Source organism: Ochotona curzoniae, unplaced genomic scaffold (genome assembly GCF_017591425.1).
Source record: "Ochotona curzoniae isolate NIBS_2020 unplaced genomic scaffold, NIBS_Ocur_1.0 contig_2754, whole genome shotgun sequence".
Taxonomy (NCBI): Eukaryota; Metazoa; Chordata; class Mammalia; order Lagomorpha; family Ochotonidae; genus Ochotona; species Ochotona curzoniae.
This window is the reverse complement of record NW_024465582.1, coordinates 26,574,182-26,601,590: the sequence shown is the minus strand read 5'-3', so window position 1 is coordinate 26,601,590 and position 27,409 is coordinate 26,574,182. Positions and strand designations below refer to the sequence as shown.

Genomic DNA, 27,409 nt, shown 5'->3' with positions numbered 1-27,409 from the left:
CATCTGAAGCCAGGAGCCAGTGATGCCGGGGTCCAAGAATTTGGGCCATTCTCCACTGCTTTCCCAGACTGTAAGGAGTGAGCTGGATGGGAAGTGGAGCAGCCAGGACTCAAAAATTGCCTCCCCCATGGAATGCTGGCACTACAGGTGAAGGATTGACCTGTCATGCTACTGTGCCGAGTTTCTTACACCTCAGTTCACTGATTTTTTTTAAGGCCAAAGTCAATATAAATTCAAACTAACTTTATTGTAAACATGTATTTATGTATCAGGACATTAGAGACCTAAAGGGGTTGACGTGAAAGCTTGAAGCGTTATACTTACCTATAGATTAACCTTGCTTAAACACTTTTTTAAAAGATTTATTCATTTATTTATTTTTATTGAAAAGGCAGATTTATAGAGATTAGGAGAGATAGATCTTCCATTCATTGGTTCACTCTCCATGTGGCCACAACAGCTGGAGCTCAGCCAATCCAAAGCCAGGAGCCAGGAGCTTCTTTTGGGTCCCCCAAATGAGTACAGAGTCTCAAGGCTTTGAGCCATCCTTTACTGTTTTCCCAGACTACAAGCAGGATGTTGAATGGAAAGTGGAGCAGCCAGGACACAAACTGGTGCCTATGTGGGATCTATCACTTGCCGGCTGGTATAGGTGAGGATTTAGCCACTGAACCACCACGCTAGGCTCCCCTGAACATTTCTAATCGGTCCAGAGTAGTAAGACTGTTGTCTAACATTAATCCTCTCAGTTCTCATACCTCTCCTGGGAGAGGGCAGAGCACGTTGTTACGTTTATATTAACACATAGGAAATAAAACAGCCTTGCTCCAGGAGATCTGAAATTTTCTCAATGCATTTTTTCTTCCAACCAACGAATCTAGTATTGTTTCAGCTAGGTTTACTCACTTAAAAAAAGATAGCTCCTATAAAACTGAACAGATCAGAGGTTCCGAAACTGAAATTGTAATGAAAGTCTCAAGTGATAGAAGAAGAAAACTCTTTTGGCCAGTGTTCCTTTACAGGTGAAGATAAAAGATCACCTGTCAAAGGGAAAATGTGCCCCAAAATTTTGCTCTCTGCCTTGGCTGTGTGTATGCAGGCAGGTTCTTTCCTAGCTGAGAATAGTGGAGAATTTAATTGTGGCTAACCTTCATTCTCTCTAAGCCAGGGACTGTGGGAGGTCCTGGGATTGCAAAAGTGAGCAGTTTAACAATGCCCTCAGACCCCGGGAGCTCACAGTCCAAGGCCAGGTAAAACTGGAAACAAAGATTTTTAACATGATGTTCTGACAACTGAAAGAGATAAGCAGTGAGAGGTATAGGAAAAAGGGTGTTTATCTTTAGTGAAGGATGGTTAGGCTGATGTGGAAAGTCAGGGTGGCTCTTGTGAATGCGCAGTGCTTCTCCCTGCAGTGGCAGCAGGACCGCACAGTGGGTGCACAGCAGTAATCCCTAGTAGTCTCAGAGTGTGCGAGGTGGAGAGGCGGAAGTTGTAACATGATTTAAAAAAACATGATGGGGGCCCGGTGACGTAGCCTAGCGGCTAAAACTCCACTCCCTGAACGCACCAGGATTCCATATGGGCGCCGGTTCTAATCCCGACAGCTCCACTTCCCATCCAGCTCCCTTCTTGTGGCCTGGGAAAGCAGTCAAGGACGGCCCAAAGCTTTGGGACCCTGCACCTGTGTGGGAGACCCAGAGGAAGTTCCTGGCTCCTGACTTCGGATCGGCATAGCATCGGCCCGTTGCGCGCACTTGGGGAGTGAATCATTGGACAGAAGATCTTTCTCTCTGTATATCTGACTTTCCAATGAGTAAATAAATGTTTAAAAAAAAAAAACATGATGGGGACCCAGCATGATAGCGTAATGGTTAAGGTCCTTGCCTTGAACCTGCCGAGATCCCATATGGTCACCGGTTCTAATCCTGGTGGCCCTGCTTCCCATCCAGGTCCCTGCTTGTGGCCTGGGAAGGCAGTCGAGGACAGACCAAAGCCTTGGGACCTTGTACACCTGTGGGAGACCTGGAAAAGCTCCTGGCTCCTGGCTTTGGATTGGTGCAGCACCAGCCATTGTAGTCACTTGGGGAGTGAATGAATCATGGGATGGAAGGTCTTTCTCTCTGTCTCTCCTCCTCTCTGTATATCTGACTTTACAATAAAAATAAATAAATCTTTAAAATTAAAAAAACAACATGATGGAAGAGTATGAGACTTCATTTTTCTTCTCTTGCAAAGGCAGATCACAGACATGAGACCGAAAGATCTTCTGCCTGCTGGTTCACTGCCCAAGTGGCCACAGTGGCGGGAGTAAAGTTGATCCGAAACCAAGAGCTTCTTCAAGGTCTCCCACACAGGTGCAGGATCAGAAGGCTTGGGCCGTCCTCTGCTGCTTTCCCAGGCCACAAGGAGGCAGCAGGATGGGAAGTGGAGCAACTGGGACATGAACTGGTGGCTCCCTCATAGGATCCCAGCACGTACTGGGAAAGAATTTAGCACTAAGTCATTGTACAGGGCCCGATGCTTCCATTTTCTTTTAGAGATGTGTGCTTGAAAGGAGTAGTAAGAGAGGGAGAGAACCAGGTTTAACATCTGCTGGATCATTCTCCAAGGACTGCAACTGCCTGGGCTGAGCCAGAGCAAAGCCAGGAGCCTTCAGCTCCATCTTGGCCTCGGACGCTAGGACACCAGCGGGGTCCAACTCACCATGCCACAATACAGGCCCCCTTTGTCTTATTTCTGTTTTTAACTAATTTTTGTTTTTGTTTTTTTACTGTGTTAACAAGTTACCACTTGAGTGTGAGTTATCTGATAGAAATGCTTATGGTATAGTAAAATTTTTTTTGTATTTTAGATTTTGTTCTTCCAGAGATTGTATTAATGACTGCTTTAATCTGTGTTCAGAGAGTTTTTAAAAGGAAATGAAGATGTAAAGAAATTAGTAGCTAAGAGTTGATAACTTAAATATTCACAGAAATTTCATCTCTGTGATTTTAATTTTGTTGAGTAAATACTAGCAGTTGAGTCTTTGTTTTATGTTTTTTTGTCACCAAAATTTGTAGGTTTTGAATATTGCAGCTTTTCTGTATGGTTGGGACAGTTTTGTTTGTGGGCATCTTGTACTGTTGGAAGTTGGAAAGAAAGGCACAGATGACTTGTAGGCAGATTCTGGAAGACCCAAGAGTTGTGCCTCGCTTCAGCAGGGCAACCCTTCTCACCCACACACAGACCAGAGGAACTGTTCTTACTAGGGACCGGTGGCCTACTGCTCTGGGGTTCTTCTCTGCAGTGTAGCTGTATGGTGGTGGTCTCTGTTCCTCATTGCTGTTTAATGAAACTTGAAAAGAAACAGAGGCACAGAAAGTAAGCATTATTCATATTTTGGAAGATATTTCAAGTTAGGTTTTGATCATTTCTGTGTAATTTGAAATAATGCAGTCTGTTGATCTTAGATTATTGGAGCACTGATTCAGATGTTGGTTAATGGATGGATGGATGTTACTTTTCATCTACAAAAATTGTACATTGGATACTCACAGTAATTTGATTGTCAACTGTAAACAAAGCCTATATTTTATTTTATTAAGATTTATTTTATTTTATTTGAAAGACAGAGCTACAGAGGGTGGGACTAGGGGGAGAGACAGAGAGAGGTCTTCCATCTGCTGGTTCACTGCCCACAGGTCCTGACAGCTGGGACTATGCCAGGTCAAATCCAGGAGCTTCTTGTAGGACTTCCATGTGGGTGCAGGGGCCCAAGCACTTGGGTCATGTTCTGCTGCTTTCCTAGACCATAGGTAGGGAGCTGGTTTGAAAGTGGAGTATATGGAACTTGAACTGGTAACCATGTGGGATGGTGGCACCATAGGCAACAACTTTGCCTGCTGTGCCACAATGCCAGCCCCATTATACTTCGTTTTAATGCTTAGAAACTTCTGGTGTATCATATGGTAAGGAAAGTAAGATGACAGATACAGAATCAGGTTTCTTTGTTTAGCTTTTTGGTAAGGATAGATGATGTGTTTAGGTTTTAGTTACTAAGCATACTCAAATGAAGTTCATATCACCTGAGAGCAGTTTGCACACTGGTATTAGAGTGTATCCTGCTAGCGCTAGTGTGTATAATAGGATTGAGAATATAGTGATATTTGCCTTTGTGGTGTTTTTTTGTTTTTTATTTTTGTTTTGTTTTTATAAAGCTTTATTTTTATTTGAAAGGTAGTTACAGGGAGAAAGAGAAAAGATTTTCTATCCACTAGTTCATTCCCCAAATGGCCACAACAGCTGAAACTGGGTCAGTCAGAAACCAGGACCTCTTCGGGGTCTCCCCGTGGGTCCAGAGACCTTGTGCGATTTTCCACTGCTTTCCCAGAGCATTAGCGGTGCCTGTGTTTTGCCCAGCACTCAACATGGTGCCCAGGTAATTAATATTGCTTAACCAGTGGCATTGATGGTGGAGCACGTGTTGCTTGCACTCAGCGGTCTGTCCTCTTTGAAGAGTTTGCTGAGCCTTCACTTTTTGTGTGTACTACAATAGCCTGTATTCATTATTCCTGGCATGTAGACCTTCTCTTCCCCCTTTTTAAGATTTATAATATTCCAGAATTGAGTATTATAGTTACTGTACTATTAGGACTTTTTAAAAAATTTTTAAATATTGATTATTATTTTTTGTTAGAAAGTCATATCTACAGAAAGAAGGAGAGACAGAAAGATCTTCCATCCAGTGATTCACTCCCCAAGTGACTGCGAAGGCGAAGCTAAGCTGATCCAAAGCCAGGAGCCAGGAGCTTCCTCCATGTCTCCCATACAGGTGCAGGGTCCCTTGGACCGTCCTCAACTGCTTTCCCAGGCCACAAGCAGAAGGCTGGAAGGGAAGTGGAACAGCTGAGATACGAACCGGTGCCCATATGGGATCTTGGCACATACAAGGCGAGGACTTTAGCCACTAGACTGCTGCAGCAGGCCCTAGGATTTTTTTTAACTCATCAGTTTCTTCACAAAGACGAAATTCTTTGTGATCAAGGCTTTGCTGTAACTTCACTTTTGAGTCCATAGCCACAGGTCTCTGTAGGGTAACTGGAATGTGGTGCATCAAGGTGAACCTAAGTGCACAGTGAGGGGAGATTGCCTCTTCCCCAGCTCCGGGAGCGAGTATGAAACTGAGAGGGCTGGGGGCCAGTGTTGTGGAACAGTGGATTAAGCTACAGCCTGTAATGCCAGCATCCCACCTGGGCCTTAGCTTGAGTCCCAGTTGCTCCACGTCCAGTCCAGCTCCCTGCTAATGCACTTGGGAAAGCAGCAGAAGGAGGCTGAAGTGCTTGGTTCCTGACATCCATGTGAAATGGACAAGACAAATTTTGAGGCTTCTTCTGGCTTTGGCCTGACCTACCCATGGTCATCTGGGATGGCAGATCTTTTCCTACCTCCCTCTCCAGTACACCGTCTTTCATATAAATGAGATAAACCTTTTTAAAAATAAACAAACAGTTTGAAAAATACTACTGACAAGTGTTTGGTCAGGCCTGCAGCCCAGGCACCTCTTAGTTGACCACATGTGAACCCGAGGGAATGGGCTGGGGGAGTGTGTGGGCGTGATTCAGGGGGCAGTGGAGAGGCTTTCAGTTTGACTAGGCCACTGTTGAGGTCTTTGCATTGGGAGGTTTCCTGATCGCGTGGATGAACTTCCTTCTGTTCTGAGCACCCGACGCTCTTTGTGTTGACTCCATGTTCCCAAAGCCAGAGCAGCGAAAGTCACCCGCACTGTACATCTGCAGCCAGCGAGAATGCAAAGGGCTGAGGTTGGAACCCAAACAAAGCCTTGGTTTTGTCACCTGCCAGAAAGTGATAATCAGCCCTCATCAGAAAGTTTAAAGATAAAAACTGTTATAGAATATCTGATAGACTACCAAAGAACAGTTGCACTTTAGGCCTTGTTATATACATGTTGCTGATAATGTTAGTAGGTGCTCAGCAAGCTTGAACTGACTGAGATGAAGTCAAGTGTTCCTTAATGTCAAGACAACAGACTCCATTTCATGAATATTGCTTCTAATGAAGAAGTGTTTTTGAAATGACTTAGAAAATATGTGTTTTATTTGAAAGGCAAAGTTACACATAGAGAGAGAGATCTTCTTTCCATTTCCATCCTCTGATTCACTTCCCAAATGGCTGCAACAGCTGGGCCTGGGTGAGGCTGAAACCAGGTCTCCCACAGCATACACGGCCCCGAGCACTTGGGCCATCTTCTGCTTTCCTGGCGCATTAGCGGGGAGCTGGATTGGAAGTGGGGCAGCCAAGGACTAGACCTGTGCCCAACTTGGCACGCATATGGGATAACAACAGGGCAGGTGGCAGCTTTACCTGCCATTGCCACAACGCTGGCCCCAAGGCAAATTAATGTGAAAGTGAAAAAAAATCTACTTCAAAAATGCAAGCTTAGGGAGAATTTTTAAAACATGAAATAGTGTTGGAAAATAAAAACTAAAATGTTAAGCTTTTGCTAATGCATTATAGCTCTGGGTGCATGATCCTGTTTCAGTCAACACTTCAAACAGAAACATTAAAACTTAGCTTGGATGATAGCTTTCTGCATTTAAGGACATCTTAGTTTACCTGCAGTTCATTATGTGGTTTTGATTGAGTTCATGTTTGTGCCTTGTCTTGAATAGGAAGGAAATATGCCTCTAGAAGATTTGTTGGCATTCTATGGCTACGAACCTGCAATTCCAGCAGTCGCAAACTCTAGTGCAAATAGCTCCCCAAGTGAACTTGCAGATGAATTACCAGATATGACATTAGACAAAGTAAGTATAAGCATTTTAAATAATTGAAAATCCATTGCCACTTGGGTGTTTTAATTTGTTTCCTTCATTGAAAGGGTCTTTAACATCTGAACTGTATAAACTTCTTGGTGATCCATGGTTCTTGTTTTTCTAACTGACGGAGAAATTGTTTTGTGTTAATCACACTATTTGAAAAGTAGTAGCGACTTTGTACTATGTTGCATTCTAAATTCCCCTCTCCCCATAGCTTTTTCTTTTTTCCTGAATAGATTATATCTAAACTTAATTTTTACCTTAATTTCTTTGCTTCTGTAAGCATGTAAATGACTGTCTTGATTAAGGAGTCCCCCAGAAACCTTGCCTGCAGCCTGCTTTAGGCACCGTGTGGTTGGAGAGTTTTGTTTTCTTGGCCCTGGTAGCAATAGCACCCCAGGCCTTGGTGATTTGTCTAACAGGCTCATCCCAGGAGTCATGGTCCTCGCAGAAGGCAGCCCCTACTGCTAGCCCAGGTAACCGATACTGCCAGCCATGGCTCTGCCCTCAGGGCCCTGGGCAGGTGGTTTTTGCCTTTCGGATGTCAGCCCAGGAAAGGAGTGCACATCTTGGAGTCTCTTTCTGTGGCTTAGACTGCTCCCTTTCCAAGTTCAGTGTGGTGGCAGTGGACCACAGGTTTCAGTGACGTCATCCTCCAGCAGAGTGTAGAGTGCCTTCTGTGTTCCCGGCAAGGATGACTGTGTACGGGGGAGGAGCCAATGCAAATCAGGCTTCTTGCCAGGTCACCACGAGGCTGAGCTGTTCATTTTTAAATTGTTACAAGGGGATAATTTGGAAGCTTTTTCTTTTGTTTTATAATTTAATGGCAGATAGTATAATTGTCAAGTACGTGGAAGGTGATTTTTTTTTTTTTTTTGTAAATTTGCTAAAAATTAGCCTACAGCTTCATGATTAGCTTCCCACATACTGAAAATTAGGCAAATTGTTGCAAGTGTGTAACTACACTTTGATTATTAGTATTTAATAGTGTGTTATTAAATATTATATGTAGTTAAAATTAAAATGTTATTAAACAAACTTCCTCAAAACTGAGCTCTTAGTTTTAACTAATTCTTCACTGTAGGAGGTGTGATAAGATGTTTCCTTTAGTTGATGGCAGATAATCACCTCTATCTCGGGCACCATCTTCCCATTCTTCCAGGAAGAAATAGCGAAAGACTTGCTGTCGGGTGATGATGAAGAAACCCAGTCTTCGGCAGACGATCTGATGCCCTCTGTGACCCCTCATGAAACTTCGGATTTCTTCCCTCGGCCATTACGATGTAAGAAACCCAGTCAGTAACAGTGAAGAGTAGCATTGGTACATTCTGAATGCTTTACATAGTTCAGATAAAATGCTGTAATAATCTGAACAAAGTTATAAGTTCTTCTTTTTGCTTTTTTTTTTAAAAAAAAATTGGCATAGAAGTACACTAACATGGCACTTCAAAATTGAAAGGCTGCTGCCTGGACTTTGTTGTAGTGGGTGAAACCAACACGTGCGGTGCCAGCATCCCATCTGGTCACCAGTTTGAGTCCTGGCTGCTCCGCTCTCTATCCAGCTCCCTGCTAATGTCTGGGAAAAGCAGTAGAGGAAATCCCAAGTCCTTAGGCCCCTGCACACACACGGGAGACCCTTAAGAAGCTCCTGGCTTCTGATCCAGCCAGCTCTGGGCGCTGTGGCCATTTGAAAGAGAGTCAACCAGTAGATAGAAGGTCTCTTTGTCACTCCCTCTCTATAACTCTGCCTTTCAAATAAATAAGTTGTTTGTTTAAAAATAGAAAAACAAGTGTTTACTTAGTTTTGCAAGGCCATCTACTTTCTTTCCCCAAGACTCACATATTGCTATAATAACCCTGAGTTCATCCATGAAATTTTATAGGCTTTTTGGATTTCTGTTAAAAGGCCTTTGTTATCCTGATCTGAAAGTTTTAGTGTTTGTTTAGTATTTTTCCCTTTTGGCTCTCGGTGTTACCCCATATAGTGTTTCAAAAGCTTTGCACTGCAGTGATTTCTTACTTGCAGTCTTGCTTGCATTTTTGAGGTGCTTTTGCATAGAATGTGCACACCTGACTGGGTGCGTGTGCAGACGCAGCTGGGGTGAGCCTGGTGTGCAGCCCTTCACTGGATTGGCCGAATTGCTGTCATCACAGCACCAGCGCTCTACTTTCTTTCTAAGGTGACCACAGGGGTTTACCCTGTCAGCACACCATAATAATTATAAGAGTATTATGCTTTTACTAGACTTTTCATTGTCTCATTTTTGACTATTAAATTGTGAGAATAGCACAAAGGCTTTAGTACATTTATGTTAATCTCATTTATTTAACCAACTTTGTTAAATAGAATGCTACAGGCATTGTCCCAGGTGCTGAGAATACAGGCAATGAAAACCTAAATCTTCTTTTTAAGCTAATACTACGTGTGATGGTGACAAGGAATCAGAGGTTGAAGATGTTGAAACGGACAGTGGTAACTCGCCTGAAGATTTGAGGAAAGTAAGTTGAATATAGACCATTTGGACAAACACAGTTTTCTGAAATGTTTCTGAACGATTACCGGTAATTTTTTTGTGGAAAGGTGAAGTGTCTTTTGACTCACAGCAACTGATTAATGTTAGTAATTTATTTTTTACTTCTCAATTTTCTTCTAGGAAATAATGATTGGTTTACAATATCAGGCAGAGATCCCTCCTTATCTTGGAGAATATGATGGTAACGAGAAAGGTAAGGACAACTTTGGATTTTGGGGAGTGGTAGGCTTGCTGTGCCTGTGTAAGTACCTGATCATTTAGAAGCCTTGGCAATGTGAACATAATTTTGGGTCAGAGAAGCTCCCTGAGTTGGGGGTATTTCAGTCTGACTTGGGAGAAAACATCACCACAGTTAGCAAGAGGCTCCGTGTCATCATCATGCCATCCTTGCCAGGCACGACCCTGGTACTTCTGGGCAGTAGTGTAATGGCAGCTAAAGCAGCAAAGAGCCTCCTGGTTTGACATGTGACCTGTATCCCAGTGAAAGGCTAGTGTCCTTCCTGGATACGTTGAAAATGAGTAGGGAGCTGTCTTGTGGAGAGAGCATTCTTAAAGAAGAGAGAGACTAGGAGTTTCTAATCTCTGGCCTCAGCCGGGAAAGAGCAGGACACGCAATGTAAAGACTCTGCTTTGGCCAAGGACATCTCTGTCACCTCTGGTCAGTTTTTCCTCATTTTGGTTCCAGCTATGGAGAGGTGGTAGGAAATAAAAATGCAGGTGTGTTTTCCTAGCTGAATTCAGAAATCGTATTTGGAATTTTTTTTTAAAGATTTATTTTTATTGGAAATTCAGATATACAGAGGAGCAGAGACAGAGAAGATCTTCCATCCAATGATTTATTTTCCAAGTGGCCGCAAAGGCCGGGCATGTGCTGATTCGAAGCCAGGAGCCTCTTCTGGGTCTCCCACGCAGGTGCAGGGTCCTAAGGCTTTGGGTAGGCCATCCTTGACAGCCTTCCCAGGCCACAAGCAGGGAGCTGGATGGGAAGCAGAGCCACCAGGATACAAACCGGTGCCCACATGGGATCCCAGCACATGCAAGGTGAGGAGCCTTCACATTTGGAATATTTCCTTGGGCATTTGGCCTTGTCCCTGATTAATTTGTTCCTGAGAAGTCACAGGACAAAAGCAGCATAACATCACAAAACTCTTCACCCTCTCATTCCTCGATGCATTTAACAGAGGTAGGAGCAGGTGTTTGGTGAAGTGGCTAAGACCCAGCCTGGGGTGTCTGTGTCCCAGGTTTGAGCCCCTTCGTTTCAGCTGCTTCTGATGCATACTCTGGGGCAGCAGGTGATGGCTCAGGGATGGAAGGTCCACGTTGGGTTTCCAGCTGCCACCTTCAGCTTCACCCCGTTCTGTCATTGCAGGCCTTTGGGGTACGAGCCTGGTGGACAGAGATGTCTGTCTTTCTCTGTGCCTCACAAATAAATAACTACAAATTGTAGAAATAGTGATGGAGGATTGACTGCCACAGGGTCGTTAGCCAGAGTGGCCACTGGCCTCTCCATTTTCCTAAGCTGCTTTCCTTTCTGAACTGAGTCAGTTGTCCCAGGGGAGCAGACACTGGCTGGAGATGTTCCGGTGCGGTACCTCTACAGCGTTCTTCCTGGTGCCACACACGTTTTTGGGATCTAGTGTTCCAGTCTGACTTAGAGACCTGATAGTACATGTCTTTAGTTAAAATGCAGTCAATGCAAATGATCATTCCAGAGGAAAGGTATACACTTCCGGCCACTGAGGGAGTAAGCCCAAACTTTTAAAAATTTCTTTTAGTTGTGACCAAAGAGCAAAAAACTGATTCCAGAAACTTCTTTCTAAAGTCCATCTTCCCTAATTTTTTAACTCACAGCTTAGTGGGACTGATAATTCCTACCTCATACTGTTGTAAATATAAACCATTTCTCATGGCCCTTGGTACCTCATGAGCGTTCAACAAATTGGTACCTGTATTTCTGGTTTATTATGTACTTGAGGAATGGATTGCTTGAAACACTGAGCTGAAAGCCTGGACCGTTTGTAGCTAAAGGAAAGGCTTTGAGTAAGGTGGCAGAATGCATTAATAAAATACAAGCCATACTTTAGTGATTTCACACAAAATCGCTCTCTTAAAAGATGGTGCAAAGTTTACTTCTCTTGTTTCCCTTTCTTTCTGGAAACTTCCCAGGAGAGGTTCGTTTAATTCTCTTCCTTCCTTAAATAAAAACTCTCCTTTTGGAAGGATATCAATCAAGGGAAAATAGGGCTTTCTTAGGTACTTACTTATTACCAAATATATGTGTTTAACTTGAAAGCCAGAGTTGGGCCCAGCACGGTAGCCTAGTGGCGTAAGTCCTCGCCTTGAACGCACAGGGATCCCATATGGGCACCGGTTCATATTCCATTCAGTTTCCCATCCAGCTCCCTGCTTGTGGCATGGGAAAGCAGTTGAGGCCGGCCCGGAGCCTTGGGACCCTGCTTTGTATCAGCTCAGCTTTGGCCTTTGCCATCACTTGGGGAGTGAATCATTGAACTGAAGATCTTCCTGTCTCCTCCTCTCTGTGTATCTGACTTCCAATAAAAGTAAATAAATATTTAAAGGAAGAGATATATTAAAAATAAATAAATAAATGCAAGAAAGCCAGAGTTACAGAGAGGGAGAGATGAGAGACCTTCCATCTACTGGTTCACTAGCCAAACAGCCACAGTGACCAGAGCTAAGCTGATCTGAAGCAGAAGCTTATTCTGTGTCTCCTAGGTGGTTTCAGGGTCCTAAGGACATGGGGTGTCCGCTACCGCTAATCCAGGCTACAAGCAGTGAACTGGATGGGAAGAGAAACAGCTGTAACACAAACTTGTGCCCATGTGGGATGCTAATGCCACAGGTGCAAGATTATCTTACTGTGCCACATGCCGACTCCCTTGTTTGCGCCTCTAAACATTTTATAGAGCTGTTTAGAGAATGAACGAGAAAATACCAATGAAGTCAGTGAAGAATTTACATATTTTTTATACATTTTCGTATTTTTATATATACTATTCATGGAAAACCTTCTGATTGGTCAGTAAACCCAACCACCAGAAAATCTACTTATTCCATATTACTGCTAAAGTTTTTGTTTTGTTTTGTTTTAGAGCTAGTGAAAGCTGCTTGACAGAAAATCAAATCATTATTGTACTCACAGTTAGTTGTCCCAATGCATAGCCCCTTATGAAGGAAGAGGAGGCAGAGTCTGCTCTTTGGAGTGTGTTCACTGTTGTTTCAATGTGCCAATGGGATTTCTTTATCAGTGTATGAAAATGAAGACCAGTTACTTTGGCGTCCAGATGTGGTATTGGAAAGCAAAGTTAAGGAGTACCTTGTTGAGACCTCATTAAGAACTGGAAATGAAAAAGCAATGGATAGAATTTCTGCAGGAACACACACAAGGGACAATGAACAGGTATGCCTCTGGTGAAATAGTGGCGGAGCAGGAGTATCCTCTTGATTTCTTATATTTAACGCAGATATTTCTTGCATGTGACTTTGATACTTCCTTTTGGATTCATTTTTTTGAATTAACAAAATACAAGCGCTGTTTTTTTAAAAATACATAATATTGAGACCTCGAGATAGACCACTTCATAAAGTTTTTTTTTTTTTTTTCCTGCAAGTGTACATGTCTTACTCTAGTTAGCGTTTTATGTACTTTTAATCACTTAATATTTTATTTTGCTGCTGACAATGCTGTAGTGGTCTTACTATGTATAGTATATAATGTCACTTATTTGAACATTGTCTCTGTGGTTGGATGTCTTGATTTCGTGATAGAGGTATTTTAATGTTTCTTTATTCAGGAAGTGATGAAAAGGTGGTGTCTGTGAAGACACTGTGAGTTAGGAGCATCTGCTGAGCAGTTAGTGCACCTGTAGTTGCAGAATGCTCTTGTGTGATAGGGTGAGGACTAGGGGTGAGAGTATTACCCAGTCGGTGCTTTCAGTGTCCCTGGTTTTGCTTCTGTGGTACCATTTTGCACTTTTCCATATGTTTTTCTCTGTGTGTCTCCAACCTGTGTGGTACTAATGAGTATCCAGAAATAGACTCAAGCTGGAATTCATAAGTAACAGTGTAACAAAGAAGTCATACTATCTGAAGTTGGAAGTAGTTTTGTCATCTGTCAAAAAGAAGTCCCATTGTATTGAATGTGTGTCTGTTGTGTGTAAAAGAGAGATTTACTGATATTGTAAGTAGGATCTATAATTGCAGATTGTTGATGTAGAGAAATATCTGTTGTTTTTAAATATGTCTTATCTTTAGCTGTTGAAGCTTTCATTTTTAGTTTATCAAGTTTTCCAGTTTTTGTTGTTGTTTAAGACTTATTGGAAAGGTAGATTTACAGAGAGAAGGAGAGACAAAACATCTTCCATCTGCTGGTTCACTCCCCAAATGGCTGTACCAGTCAAACCTGAACTTATCTGGATCCAGGAGCTTCTTCCGAGTCCCCCCTCCCCCGTGGGTACAGGGTCCCAAGGCTTTGTGCCACCTTCCTCTGCTTTCCCAGGCCACTAGCAGGGAACTGGGGGAAGTGGAGCAGCCAGGGCTTAAACTGGTGCCCATATTGGATGCCACAATTGAAAGTAGAGGATTACCCAGTTGAGCCAATGCACTCACCCCAAAATATTGTAGCTTTTGCATTGCTCTTGGTTTCTGGCTTACCAAAGGCTGTTTTTCTTGTAGAAGGCAGTATCCATCTATTTACAACTGTTACAGTTTTTGTCCTTTTAAAATTAGGAATGAATATTGATTTATCAAATACCTTTTTAGTAGCTCTTGATGAATGTGGTTTTTTTTACCAACTTTTTTTAAGACAGAAGGATAAGAGAAAATCTTCCATTGACTGGTGCACTGCCCAAATGCCTGCGAAGGCTAGGTTGTATCAGATTGAAGGCAGGATCCAGAATTTTTCCAGGTCTGTGGCTTAGGTGTATGGGCCCAAGGACTTGGGCTATATTCTGCTGCTTTCCCATACATGGTAGTAGGGAGCTGAATCAGAATTAGAGTAACTGGAACTTGAACCAGTGCCCATATGGGTAGGATGCCATCGCTGACCCTGAAATGAGTGTTTTCAGCATTACATACTGATAGTACTAAAATTCTTTTCTAATATTGAACTTATGTGGAAAGGCTGATTAATTAATTAAGCTTTCAGTTGAATTCCATTTCCTTCTATTTGTAGAGTCCATGATTCCAGACAGATTGACTAGGAAGAAATTATAATTTGCAAAATGATACCTTTCATGGTAGGATTAATTGAGGTCATAATAAAACTGCATTAAAGTGTGTGTCCTTTCCCAGGCGTGATGTTTTTTTGTTTCCTCAAAATAAAGACAGAAAATGATACCAGCAAATGGGTTTTAATTCTAATCCCCACTACCACCGTTAGAATCTAGAATATAGGAACTCTCAGCTCAGAAAGGCCCGTAATTAAAATAAGTGAGAAGGTTCAGAGGCGCTGCTGCCGTGCTGCAGGCGGTTAGGCCGCCCTCATGACGCTGGTTTGCACCTGGCGGCTTTGCTGGCAGTGTAGCTCCTTGCTCGCGTGCCTGAGAAGGCAGAAGGTGGCTCAAGTACTTGGCCCCAGACACCCTTGGGAGAGACCAGAGTAGAGTGCCAGGCTCCTTCCTGTCTTTGTCCTGGCCCAGCCAAGCCCCAGCTGCTGTGGCCATTTGGGGAGTGAACCCCCAGAGGAAGATCTCCTTTTTCTCTGTATCTTCCCCTCTTTCTGTAATTCTGCAAATGAGTAAATAAAAAGCAAAATTGGTGCTAGAAATGATTTCTCCGAAGAAGAATCAAGATGAGCAGACTCCGTGCAGTCCAGTGCGTGTGCAGGATCTTTCTACAGAATAATCACCTTCAAATGTCCTGTAGGCAGCAAACGTTTCAGCCAGTGTGTGTCAAGCTTCTTAGGATGTACTCGTTTTATTGAAATGCTGTGGAAATGAATGTTCGGTAGTTTTTACTGGGTATTTTTCCTTCTCAATCACTTAGGCATTGTATGAACTTCTCAAATGTAACCATAACATAAAAGAAGCAATTGAAAGGTACTGCTGCAACGGAAAGTCATCTCAAGGTAAGAAACACAGGCTCAGATCCGGGAATTCACAAGGGAGGGTCCCAAGGAGCTGGAGGAGGACACACAATCCTGGACACTTAGATTATGTCTGTGTTCATCATCATAGCAAATAATACATTCTTTTTCTTGCCCTGTATTGTTAGATTTGCCAGAGATTGCCCAAATATAATTAGTTATCCCCTGTCACCTCCATTTGCTTGAAGAAATAGTTACAGAAGAGAGCAGACCTCAGAGATGGGATTGTGTGGAAGAATTGTGTTTTTAATAACCTTGTAATAGTTTGCAATGTTTACATTTTGTTTTATCTATCCCATAATTATTAACTTACAGAAACTTATCATGGTTTCCAAATTAATTGTATATATTGTAGCTTTCATGCAAAAGATATAAAGTGAAAATACTAATAATACATAAATGGCTTAGAAAAATACCAAACTGAAAATACTCTTTTGAGGTGCTTTCCCATGTAGAAGTTGATTGTCTTAAAAAACTTATTTTAAATTTGGGCTCGGCACTGTGTCCTAGGAGCTAAAGTCCTCACCTTGAACACGCCAGGATCCCATCTGGGTGCCGGTTCTAATCCCGGCAGCCCCGCTTCCCATCTAACGCCCTGCTTGTGGCCTGGGAAAGCAGTCGAGGACGGCCCAAAGCCTTGGGACCCTGCACCCATGTAGGAGACGTAGAGGAGCTCCTGACTCCTGGCTTTGGATCAGCTCAGCATCGGCCGTTGTGCTCACTTGGGGAGTGAATCATCAGATGGAAGATCTTCCTCTCTTTCCTCCTCTCTGTATATCTGACTTTGCAATAAAAATAAATGAATCTTTTTTAAAAATTATTTTAAATTCTCAAAACTAGAAAACTAAATACTAGTTTCTTCCTTAAACTGTTCTAATTTATATTGTGGACTACCTTTAATGGCTTTGGGCACCTGGATCCCAGTATCATTGAGTGGGATTATCAGCATTAGCATCTGTGAAGTTTAATGGCTATAATATCTTGAGAGCGTGGACTGTTTCCCAAATGTATTTCCAACCTTAAGTAAATTTGCATTGCTTTTATTTGTAAAGAACTGAACAGGTTTGATGTAAAACTGAAATATGGCTTTTTCCCCCATCAACAAAATAGCATTTCCCCCCCACCCCCCAGTTGAAAGTAGTGTCTGTAAATGTGTGTGCTTACATGCATACTTAAGAAAAGCAAGACTTAATTATGGAAAAATGTGAAGTTCAAAATGTTTATATTTTTGTATTCCAGTTCTTTTGAACAGTGAAATTTCCAACATACAAAACTCTGTGTGTGTGTGTGTGTGTGTGTGTGAGAGAGAGAGAGAGAGAGACTGTGTAAGTGTGCATGCCTGTATATGCAAGATAGTGAAAATAAACACAGGATTCATGTAAAAGTTTTGAGGCCAATGAATTTTTTTAAATTGTTTTTAGAAGGAATGACTGCATGGACAGAAGAAGAATGCCGGAGCTTTGAACATGCACTTATGCTTTTTGGAAAAGATTTTCATCTTATACAGAAAAATAAGGTAAATTAGGCAAATTAGTGCAGAAAATTGCCTACTAATTACCATGCATATGAGTGACTAATTTAGAATTCATTTAAATCAGAAAAAAAAAGCAGCCACTTAATGTTCTCCAGCCATTAGCATTCTTAATATCACTCTCCTTATGTTTAGAATTTGCTCGTGCAAGCCACTCTGGCTGCTCCAGGGCTTGCTGACAGTGTACGTGTCATTTGACATGGTGATCCGATTGTATAGTCACAGAAGTTGTGTTTACTACTTTTTTCAGGATGTCATGCTCTTACATTTTCTTAAATGGATTTATTTATTTGAAAGGCAGAGTTCCAAAAGAAGAGGAAGAGAGATTTTTTTTTTTCCAACAACTAGTTCACCTCCCAAATGACCACAGCAGCTGGAGCTGGCCCTGGCTGAAGCCAGGAGCCTAGAGCTTCCAGCGCTGGGGCCATCTTCACTGCATCCTCCAGCTGACGGCAGGGGGCAGACTTGATGTGAGGCAGTGCCCCGCGGGATGCCAGCATTGCAGGCTGTGGCTTTACCCGCTATACCAAACCCTGCATGTTTCCTTGACAGTTATTTGCTTTTAAATTACTCACACAGTTGTGACCTCAGAAAATGTTTTTCTTCAGTAGTAAGAATTTTAGTTGCTCAGAGAGGAAACATTACTAAAAGCAACTAAAAATACATCTCAACAGCATGAAATACTGGTAAGAACTGTGGAACAATGAGTACTCTTCATTAATATCTGGTGAGAATACAAAATAGTATAGCTGCTTTGGAAGGACATTTGATAGTTTCCTATAAATGAAACATACTCTTAGTGCATGATTTAGCAACAAATAGTTGCCAAAACCTGACCCAGTCTGTTCTTTGAGGTGAGTGGAGCAATAGGACTATTAACTCAGCATGGAAAAGGAGTGAGCTCTCAAGTCACATGCACTCAGGAAAATGTGAGGGACCTTAGAGACCATTTCTAAGTGAATCCAATCAGCAAAATCCCCTGTAATGCTGTGATCATTTGGAACAGGCCAGTCTGCCCGTGACCACCGGTTGCCAGGGATTGGGAAGAAAGGGGTGAAGAGGCAGAGCACAGAGGGCTTACCTGCCGTCGAGCTGTGCTGTGGAATATCATGCATGAACAGGCGTCTCCATTCAGAACCCAAAGAATGTAGCTCAGGAATGACCTTAATGGACTTGGAGCACCAGTGGTGTCAGTGGGGGCTGGTGTGTTAACGGATCAGACTGATGTTGGATGTTGATGGGGGGCGAAGCTGTGACTGTGGCAAAAGGCTCTACGTGGAAACTCTGTCCCTTGCTCAGTTTTTCTGTTAACCTAAAAATACTTGAAAAAATATTTACTTATTTATTTGAAAGAGTTCTAGAAAAGGAGAGATACAGATAGAGGTATTCCTTGTGCTGGCTCACTCCCCAAATGGCTACAACAGCTGCAGCTGTGCCAGGCTGAATCCAGGGGCCTGAACCCCACCTGAGTGCAGGGGCCCAAGCACGTGGGCCGTTTTCCACTGCTTTCCCGGGCGCATTAGCAGGGAGCTGAATTGGAAGTAGAGCAGCCAGGACTTGAATGGTGCTCATATAGGATGCTAATGGCTTAACCCTCTGCTCCACAATGCCAGTCCTTATAAAATACAATGATCTTACAGAATACAGTCTTATTTTAAGAGAGAGAGAATTTAATCACTAATATTTTGCAACAGTCAGTTCGTTTTAAAACGCTTTGTTTATTACTTCTTCATCTAAAGGAAGACAGAGTGCTGAAGTTGGTATGTGGACAGACCCAATATTTTATGCCTTTAAAAATTAGTAGATTTAAAAAAAAAAAAAAATAGGGGCCCGGCGCGGTGGCGCAAGTGGTTAAGTCCTCGCCTTGCACGCCCGGGATCCCATATGGGCGCCGGTTCTAATCCCGGCAGCCCCGCTTCCCTTCCAGCTCCCTGCCTGTGGCCTGGGAAAGCAGTTGAGGACGGCCCAAAGCTTTGGGACCCTGCACCCGCGTGGGAGACCCTGAAGAGGCTCCTGGCTTCGGATCGGCATAGTATCGGCCCGTTGCGGCTCACTTGGGGAGTGAATCATCGGATGGAAGATCTTCCTCTCTCTCTCTCCTCTCTGTATATCCGCCTTTCCAATAAAAAATAATAAAAATAAATCTTTAAAAAAAAAAATAAAAAAAAAAAAATAGTAGATTTTGAGCCCAGCGCCGTGGCCTAGTGGATAAAGTCCTTCCCTTGAACGCGCCAGGATCCCTTATGAGCGCCAGTTCTAATACCGGCAGCCCCGCTTCCCATCCAGCTCCCTGCTTGTGGCCTGGGAAAGCAGTCGAGGACGGCCCAAAGCCTTAGGACCCTGCACCTGTGTGGGAGACGTAGAGGAGCTCCTGGCTTGTGGCTTCGGATTGGCACAGCACCAGCCATTGCAGTCACTTGGGGAGTGAATCATCAGATGGAAGATCTTCCTCTGTCTCTTCTCCTCCTCTCTGTATATCTGACTTTGTAATGAAAAGAAATTAAATTTTTTTTAAAAAGTAGATTTTATTTTGTAGAGCAGTGTTAGGTTTAAGCAGAATTGAGTGAAAGTAAACAGTTCACATACGTCTTTACCTCTAGAGATTCCTGTATTACCAGTGTGGTATGTTTGGTACAGTTAATGAGACAATAATGATATATTATTAGTTAAAGTAATGATTTACATTGAGATTATATGGGATTTGTATAGTTTGATGTTTTTGAAAAAGAGAAGTTTTCTTTGCCAAGTGACCAAGTATATTGAAAATGAAGAGGGCAGGGGAAAGCGCCCCTAGGAGAGGGCCAGGAGGCGGGTGCCTCTTGAAAGGAGAGAGGGAGACATCCCAGCTTGTAGGTTCTTTAGTTGGTTTTTTTGTGTTTAGAAAGTGGAGCCAGGGTTGGGGGATTTTCCATCTGCCTGATCTTTAAGTGGCTTCCTGGGTGCGTTAACAGGAAGCTGGGTCATAAGCTTGGTAGCTGGGGCTTGAACCAGCGCTCTGGAATGGGACGGCAGTGACAACCTACTGTGCTGCAGTGCTGACCCCTGTTCTGCTTCTGTGTTTTGTTTTAAAGCAATACCGATTTGTTTGGAAGGCAAAGTTAGAGAGAGACAGATCTTTCATCTGCTTGTTCATTCTCCAGGTGGTCAGAGCAGCCAGTACTGGGCTGGACCAGAGCCAAGAGCATCTTGCAGGTCTACCACACACACAGTTGCAGGGACCCGAACTTGGGCCATCTTCCTGTGTTTTTCCCAGGTGTGTTAGCAGGAAACTGAAGTGCCACTGCTGGGACTCAAACCAGTGCCCACACGGGATGGCATTGCTACGAGTGGCAGTTTAGCTTGCTGGATCATAGCACTGGCTTTGTGGGTGTATTTACGGTGTTCCTTTCCTGTTCTGATGATCTGTTTGTTTCCCCCTGCTGATTACCATACTTCCTTGAATCTCATGGTTTTCCCTAAGCCTTAAGGTTGGGTGATGTCAGTCCTTGGACTTCATCCTTTTTGCTTCAGCTGTTATATTAGTCATTTTGGGTCTTTTTCTTTTCCACATAGAAAAGCATATTTGCTAGTTTTGATTGGGATTTGGTGAAGTTGGGAAGAACTGACGTCCTGACAGATGGCTGCGCTGAGCTGTGGCTGTAGACTACCTCTCCACTGTTTCTTTTCTGATTTCCGGTTTTGCAGTTCTCATACAGATCTTGTGTGTGTTTTGTTACATTCGTATCCAGATAACTTAGTTTTTGGGAGATAGATGCTAATATAAAGGGTGTGATGGTTTCAGTGCACTTTGTATAAGCCTTGCATCATATAATCCTTGCTATAATTGTTTATTAGTTCCAGGAGACTTTTGTTGATTATCTGGGATCTTCAGAGATAATCATGCTGTGTATGAATAGAGAAATCTTTCTCCTGCTTTGCAGTGTGTGTTCTCTTTTTCTTGTCTTACTGCACTAGCTGGACTGATATGATGCTGAAAATTTCATGTTGTCGGTGTGTATGAAAACCTGATGTTTTCTTGAAGATAACATATTTAAAGATGACTGAATTAGTTTTATGTCAAAATAAAACCGTCAGTTTTGTATTTACAGATTTACTCTGTGGCAGACAGGATGGCTCAATAGACTAAACTTCTACCTTCAAGTGCTGGCATCCCCTATGGGCACCAATTTGTATCCCAACTGTTTTACTTCCCATCCAGTCCCTGATATGGCCAGGAAAAGCAGTAGAAGATGGCCACGGCCTTGGGAGTTTGCACCCACATAGGAGACCCGGAAGAGGCTCCTGGCTTGAGCTTTTGTAAATGTAAAGACTAATACAAGTGTTCAGAATTTTGCAATTGAGAAGATGCAAAATAAGATGATGTTTCAGTATTGTAGGGGGCAAGTTGCTAAAAAATGAGTTCTGTTTATGGTTTATTTTAAACTCCAACGTTTTTCCTCAGGTGAGAACTAGAACAGTTGCTGAATGTGTTGCATTCTACTACATGTGGAAGAAGTCTGAACGCTATGATTACTTTGCTCAGCAGACAAGGTTTGGAAAGAAACGGTATAACCATCACCCTGGAGTCACGTAGGTACCGGGCTTGACAGGACTGGCTGGTGGTTTTCACTGTGATGTGCAGTTCTAAAATCATCGTGCTGTGTTTCACAGGGACTATATGGATCGTCTGGTAGATGAGACGGAAGCTCTGGGCGGGACGGTTAATTCTCCAGCCCTGCCTCCCAGCCGGCCGGAGCCTGGTCCAGATCAGCACATGAGCATTCTCAACTCCTTCACTGCCGGTGACTTGACAGGTACAGTGAAGGCCTGCGTGTGTTCTTGCCAAGTCCTGTCAGAGGACCGCTTACTGAAGCCATTTCCCATTTCTTTTTAGCTCTGACCAACAGTGTAGCAAGTGTCTGCAACCCCGCGGAAGTGAATTGCTTGGATGATAGCTTTCCTCCACTGGGCAACACACCCCGTGGACAAGTAAATCATGTGCCTGTTGTAACGGAAGAGTTACTCACCCTGCCCAGCAATGGGGAAAGTGATTGTTTTAACTTATTTGAGACTGGATTCTATCACTCGGAGCTCAACCCCATGAACATGTGCAGTGAAGAGTCAGAAAGACCAGCAAAGAGATTGAAAATGGGACTTGCCGTCCCCGAATCCTTTATGAATGAGGTGTCTGTAAATAATTTGGGTGTGGACTTTGAAAATCACACACATCACATCACCAGTGCCAAAATGGCCGTGTCTGTGGCTGACTTCAGCAGTCTGGCTGTCAATGAGACCAATGGCTTCATCAGTGCCCATGCTCTGCATCAGCACACTGCCCTCCACTCCGAGTGACGCAGCGAGGAGCTCCCAACAGCGGGCGTGCAGTGCCGGTAAACTTGAGGGGAGCGATCAGGTTTGCGTAGTCTTTCACTGGAAGTTTGAACCTTTTTCACTATGACATCAGTGATGTCAGTATGTATAGAACTATATCTTGATTTATCAAGAGTATTTTCATTTTTCGATCCATAAATGTGGAAATGAACTATGATCAACAGAGTTGGGAACTAAGATTGAACTCTGTGGTGCAGCTTTAAGCTCTGCTTCTCTCTTCCTCATCCCCCAGTACCTCTTCCCTCTGCCCTTCTTTTTCTATTTTTTTTTTTTTTTCTGTTCCCCACTGCCCTCACTCAACAATTTTAAAACCTGTAGACAGAGGCCACCAGCTCAAAACCAGCACAGATGTTCTGAACTGAATGGGGTGGCTTCTTTTTGTGTAAATTCCTTTTGCCGTAATGGATGCAGTGGAATAACAATGTTTACAGGTACCAATCCCAATCCCTGCTCAATGTAGCATTTTTTGTTTTTTGTTTTTATTTTTCTGGTTTATTAATAAAAGCAGGGGTAGGTTTCTTTAAACTGCACAAACATGCAAGGATTTTTTTAAAATGGAAACTTCTCTCATGTTTATTCAACCAGAGCACTTCAGTTTACAAAACAGCAAGTCCATCTTTATGGAAGCCAGCATGAAGAACTGTGTGCAAATTATGAAGACATTTGCTAGGATCCTGTTGCAAAATTCTAGACCAGGGCTACCGTACACAGAATGGGTCATTTTACTGCCGGGATGTTTCTGTGTAACGTCACTGGCTAAAAATTCAGCATTTGAAAATGTGGTATCGTGTGGGGTTTTGTCCACCATTGTCAAGATTGTAAGCTTCGCTGTCACACTGGTCATTGATACTTTAGTTTCTCCTGAGGCAGTTGGCTTGCAGAGGCCCTGTCTACCAAACCCAGGATGTTGCCACGCTATGGTTGGCATTTTGGGACACCTCTGAAGTTGTTTGTAGGACTGCAGTTCAAAGTGTTTATGTTTAGAGGGACTTCTAGATTTTACATACCATGCAGTAGAACCTTGAAGTATATTTAAGCTATTTTGTTTAGCTTAAGCAGTTGGAAAAAAAAAATGTGAGTTCCTATCTGAAAGAGAATGGTACGTTACCACTTTAAGTTTTAAAAAGTGAAAGATGTCCAGATGCATCTCACACTCAGATTTATTTTTATTCCAAACATTGTGAATGAGAAGCCATCGTCATAAACTTTGGCCATTTTTACTCTGTGGACATGCATCTTTAAGTTATAAGGTGAATCAAACGATGTGTAATACAGTATTAGGATGTAATAAGCTTTGCTTTTATAGTACAGTTAAGACATATTTTTTTGCACCGTCTTAATTAAAAGTTTTGATTCTTAATAGTTGTGTTGCTTTGCAAAAACTGAAGTGTTTGGCTGCATTGCTAGTGTTTGTAACTGAGTTGCTTCAAGGTTGTGCTGCCGCGTAGCTGGGATGTAGTGACCTTAGTGATCGAAAGGGAGGGTATTTATTATACAACTGTGAACTGCAATGACATCCTGTTTGGGATGATATGTATTCTTAATTTTCTTTGCAGCAGTTTAATGAAGATTGCTTTGAAGTGTTTACGCAGTAGCACATTTACTATAAATTTAGTTTAGCACAGTGGACAAAAGTAGTTAAATTAATGATAACTTAAAATCAGTCTCTAATTTATACATCTAAAAAAACAGCATTCCTGTATGCACACAGTAAGTAACGGGTGGCCTGGGCTCTGTGTTGCTTTTCTGGTATTTTTATCCAAGTTGTCAGCTTCTTATTGCTATGTTGTGCTAAACTTCGAACCTTATTTCTTTCATTAAAAATCAGTACAGTTTTCAATAATTTAGTAAGATACTGACCATAATTTTCCATTGTTAGAATGCTAGATTTCACTCTGGGTTTACAGTGGCTGGTCTGTATAAATAATTTACACAAAGATGACTGAATGCTAATACCAGTTGCACTTAAATGAACACCCATTCTCATTAGCTGATGCAGTAATATATTCAGTTTATCTATGCATTGCTGGGATCTTGATACAAGATGGAAACTCGTGTTTCTTATCTAAAGTTTTGATTGTCAGCAAGTTGAATGGACACTTTAGTTATTTAAATAAAGATTTTTGACCAAAATCCAGAAAATGGTATGAGAGAAAAATAAATTCCAGCTAGTTTAATAGATTTTTAAATGCCAACCTGATTTTAGCCTCTTAGAGAGTGCTGACTAGCTGGTAATGTTTACTTTTAATTCCTTGTTAAAATGAGGCAATAATTTGCAAGATTTTTGTATATATCTGTAAATTCTTCATATCTTTTTAGATCTAATTCAATATTTTCTGACTACTTCTACCATGTATAATACCATTTTGTGCATGCTTGATGTGACATTCATAAATTGTACCACTATGACTTTATCCATGTAAAATAGCTATTTATTGAATTTTCTTTTAAAAGCTGGATTTACTGTTCTTTTTTCTCTGTTGAAACTTCTTAACAGAATTTGTTACTGTTTATTAAAAGAATTGCGTTTGAAAGCATGGAATATCTGATTTGCGATCATATGATGAAACAATAATGCCTTTATTACTTAAGTGTTAAGCACAATTCTTATAACAAACTGTGATAAATTCTTTTACTTTTGCCACATTACTTTTGTATGAACAAACCAAAAATTGCTGGTGAGCGTTTGCAGTGTTGCCTGGTGCATCTCTGTACAGGGAATTGGAAGAGGACAGTGGTTCATTTAGAAGTGTAACTGGTGCTGTGATTATAGCAATACTTTACTTTTGCTAGTCATACTTCATCTTTTTCATGCTAGCTTTTTAAACTTTGGTTTTCCTCTTATCATCAACTGCTAAATGTACTTGAAGGATGTAGAATACTGCATAAAAAATACTAAAGTCTATATAATTAGGTCAAAGAATTGTGCAGTTGTTCCTTTTTAACTTTTAAAATTGAGGGTCACAAATATTTGAGAACAATAGATCTGATAGAGCATAGTGATACTGTTTAACCAAAGTCTCTAGTAAATATTTCAACTTTGAATGTAAACTAACAAATAAACCTGACCACCAAGGAGATGGCTTGCCTGGAGTTTTAAAGCACATTGCCTGCAAATGGAAATTGAAAGAATTTATAATATAAAGTATTGACATTGCTATGTTTTTAAAAAATTTTTCCTAATTTTTTCACTAAAAGGAGGAAACTATTGGTTTTATTGTTACATATGGTAGACATCAATATTCCTCTTAGATGAACAGTGATTCCAGTTGTCCCAGTTCAAACTAAGTACCCCGTGAGTATAAGATAAATTAGTGACAATCAGAACAAGTTTTAGTATCAGAAGTACAAGAGGAAGTTGCTGTTGTTGCATTGATTTTAATATTTGTACATAAACACTGATTTTTTTGAGCATTATTTTGTATTTGTTGTACTTTAATACCTGGTGTACAGTTCCAGAAATAAAAATCTGGAAATCTTTTTTTTTCCCCATTGGTTTGTGTGAATATTTGCCAGAAAAATAGATTTTTTTTTTTTTTTACTTAACAAGTGTTCAGCTATACAAAATATGTTGATATTGTGCCATGGCTAAATTGCTTTTAGGTATAGTAAATATTTGATAGGCAGATAATAAAGTTTGTAGGTTATTTTCTTCAAATCCTCTATAATAGTTTTTTATGTAAACTTCTAACCATCCCAAAGGGAGGATTATGCTGTTTGTTACCAAGTGCAGCTCCCGGCTGCTGTGTCTTTTAGCATGACATCATACCTGAAGTTTGATTAGACACTGACAGATTCATATTTATGTCCACTTACTAGTCATCTCTTATGCTATTCATAGTTTCATTGACTGAGGCCTTCAATGTTCCCAAGGTAAAGATCTTGTCTAAGGCAATTTTCAGAAGTTTATTCTCATATTTCATTTGTTATCAAATGAAACTAGAGGTTTTCTAGTTCCACGTTTTTAAAATTATTAATTTATCTGAAATGCAGAATTACAAAGAGAGAGCCTAGTAGCTAAAGTCCTTGCCTTACATGCACTGGGATCCCATATGGGCGCTGGTTCATATCCTGGCTGCTCCACTTCCCATCCAGCTTCCTGCTTGTGTCTTGGGAGGATGGCCCAAAGGCTTGGGACCTTGCACCTGTATGGGAGACTCAGAAGAAGCTCCTGGCTTCAGATTGGCTCATTTGGGGAGTGAACCGGCAGATGGCAGATACTTCTGTGTCTCCTAATTTCTGTAAATCTGACTTTCCAATAAAATTTTAAAAGATGTTTATTTTAAAAAAAAAAAACAGATCCCACCTATTGGCTTTCCTCAGATTGCCGCAGTGGCCAGAGTTGGCCCACTGGGAGCTAGGAGCTTCATCCAGGACTCCCACGTGAGTGGCCGGGGTCCAAGCAGTTGGACAGTCCTCTGATGCTTTCCCAAGCACATCAGCTAGGAGCTGGATCAGAAGTGGGGCAGTGGGCTTGTGAACTGGATGTTGACATCTTAAGGCAGTGGCTTAATGTGTTATGCCACAATGCTAGTTCTTTGTCCCATTCTTAATATGCAGTGATTAGACCCATTTTGTACAAAGCAAAGAAAGGGATCACATGGAAGCAAAAGTCTGACTTCTCTAGTGACTTGGCTAAAATCACATTCCTTCATTCAGATCCCACAGTGGATCTTTGTCGCTCTTTGGTGGATCCATCACAGAAGTACCTGCAGAGGGGCAAGGACAGATTGTGAACACAGCCAAGTTCAAACAATTCGATGCAGCCTGAGAACTACATTGAATTACTTGGTGCTTTGGGGAAGGAAGGAAAGAAACCCTTGGGGAAGCACAGTAATCAATGAGTTCTCAGCCACCAAAGGTCATGTTGGCTGTAGTTTTTCATCACCAGTTGGCTTTATAATGCAGGAAACATGGTGTCTGGCTTGGTGGGGACTGTAAATGTCAACAGGGTGGTTAGACAAAGTCCTCACTGAGAACAGGATGGGGCTGGAGGGAGTTGGTGGGGGACAGGTGAGCTTTGCGAGAAGAGAGCAGGTGCCCTGAGGCAGTT

At 42.0% G+C, this 27,409-nt stretch overlaps 1 protein-coding gene across 6 annotated transcripts in view; it reads left to right on the top strand.

Moving 5' to 3' along the window:
• The window catches only part of MIER3 (MIER family member 3), a 36,622-nt gene extending 10,785 nt beyond the window's left edge, over positions 1–25,837 (top strand). For 4 of the 6 annotated variants that reach the window (XM_040977559.1, XM_040977556.1, XM_040977555.1 and 1 more), the window contains 10 exons: positions 6,669–6,803; positions 7,978–8,098; positions 9,229–9,314; positions 9,470–9,542; positions 12,619–12,770; positions 15,356–15,437; positions 16,877–16,971; positions 21,428–21,555; positions 21,637–21,779; positions 21,860–25,837. In XM_040977559.1, the coding sequence (XP_040833493.1) occupies positions 6,669–6,803; positions 7,978–8,098; positions 9,229–9,314; positions 9,470–9,542; positions 12,619–12,770; positions 15,356–15,437; positions 16,877–16,971; positions 21,428–21,555; positions 21,637–21,779; positions 21,860–22,317 (1,473 nt within the window). In that variant the 3' untranslated portion in view covers positions 22,318–25,837. The remainder of the gene's footprint in view (positions 1–6,668; positions 6,804–7,977; positions 8,099–9,228; positions 9,315–9,469; positions 9,543–12,618; positions 12,771–15,355; positions 15,438–16,876; positions 16,972–21,427; positions 21,556–21,636; positions 21,780–21,859) is intronic. The other 2 variants (XM_040977557.1, XM_040977558.1) reach the window with 2 other exon arrangements.
• The last annotated feature ends 1,572 nt before the right edge of the window (positions 25,838–27,409 follow it).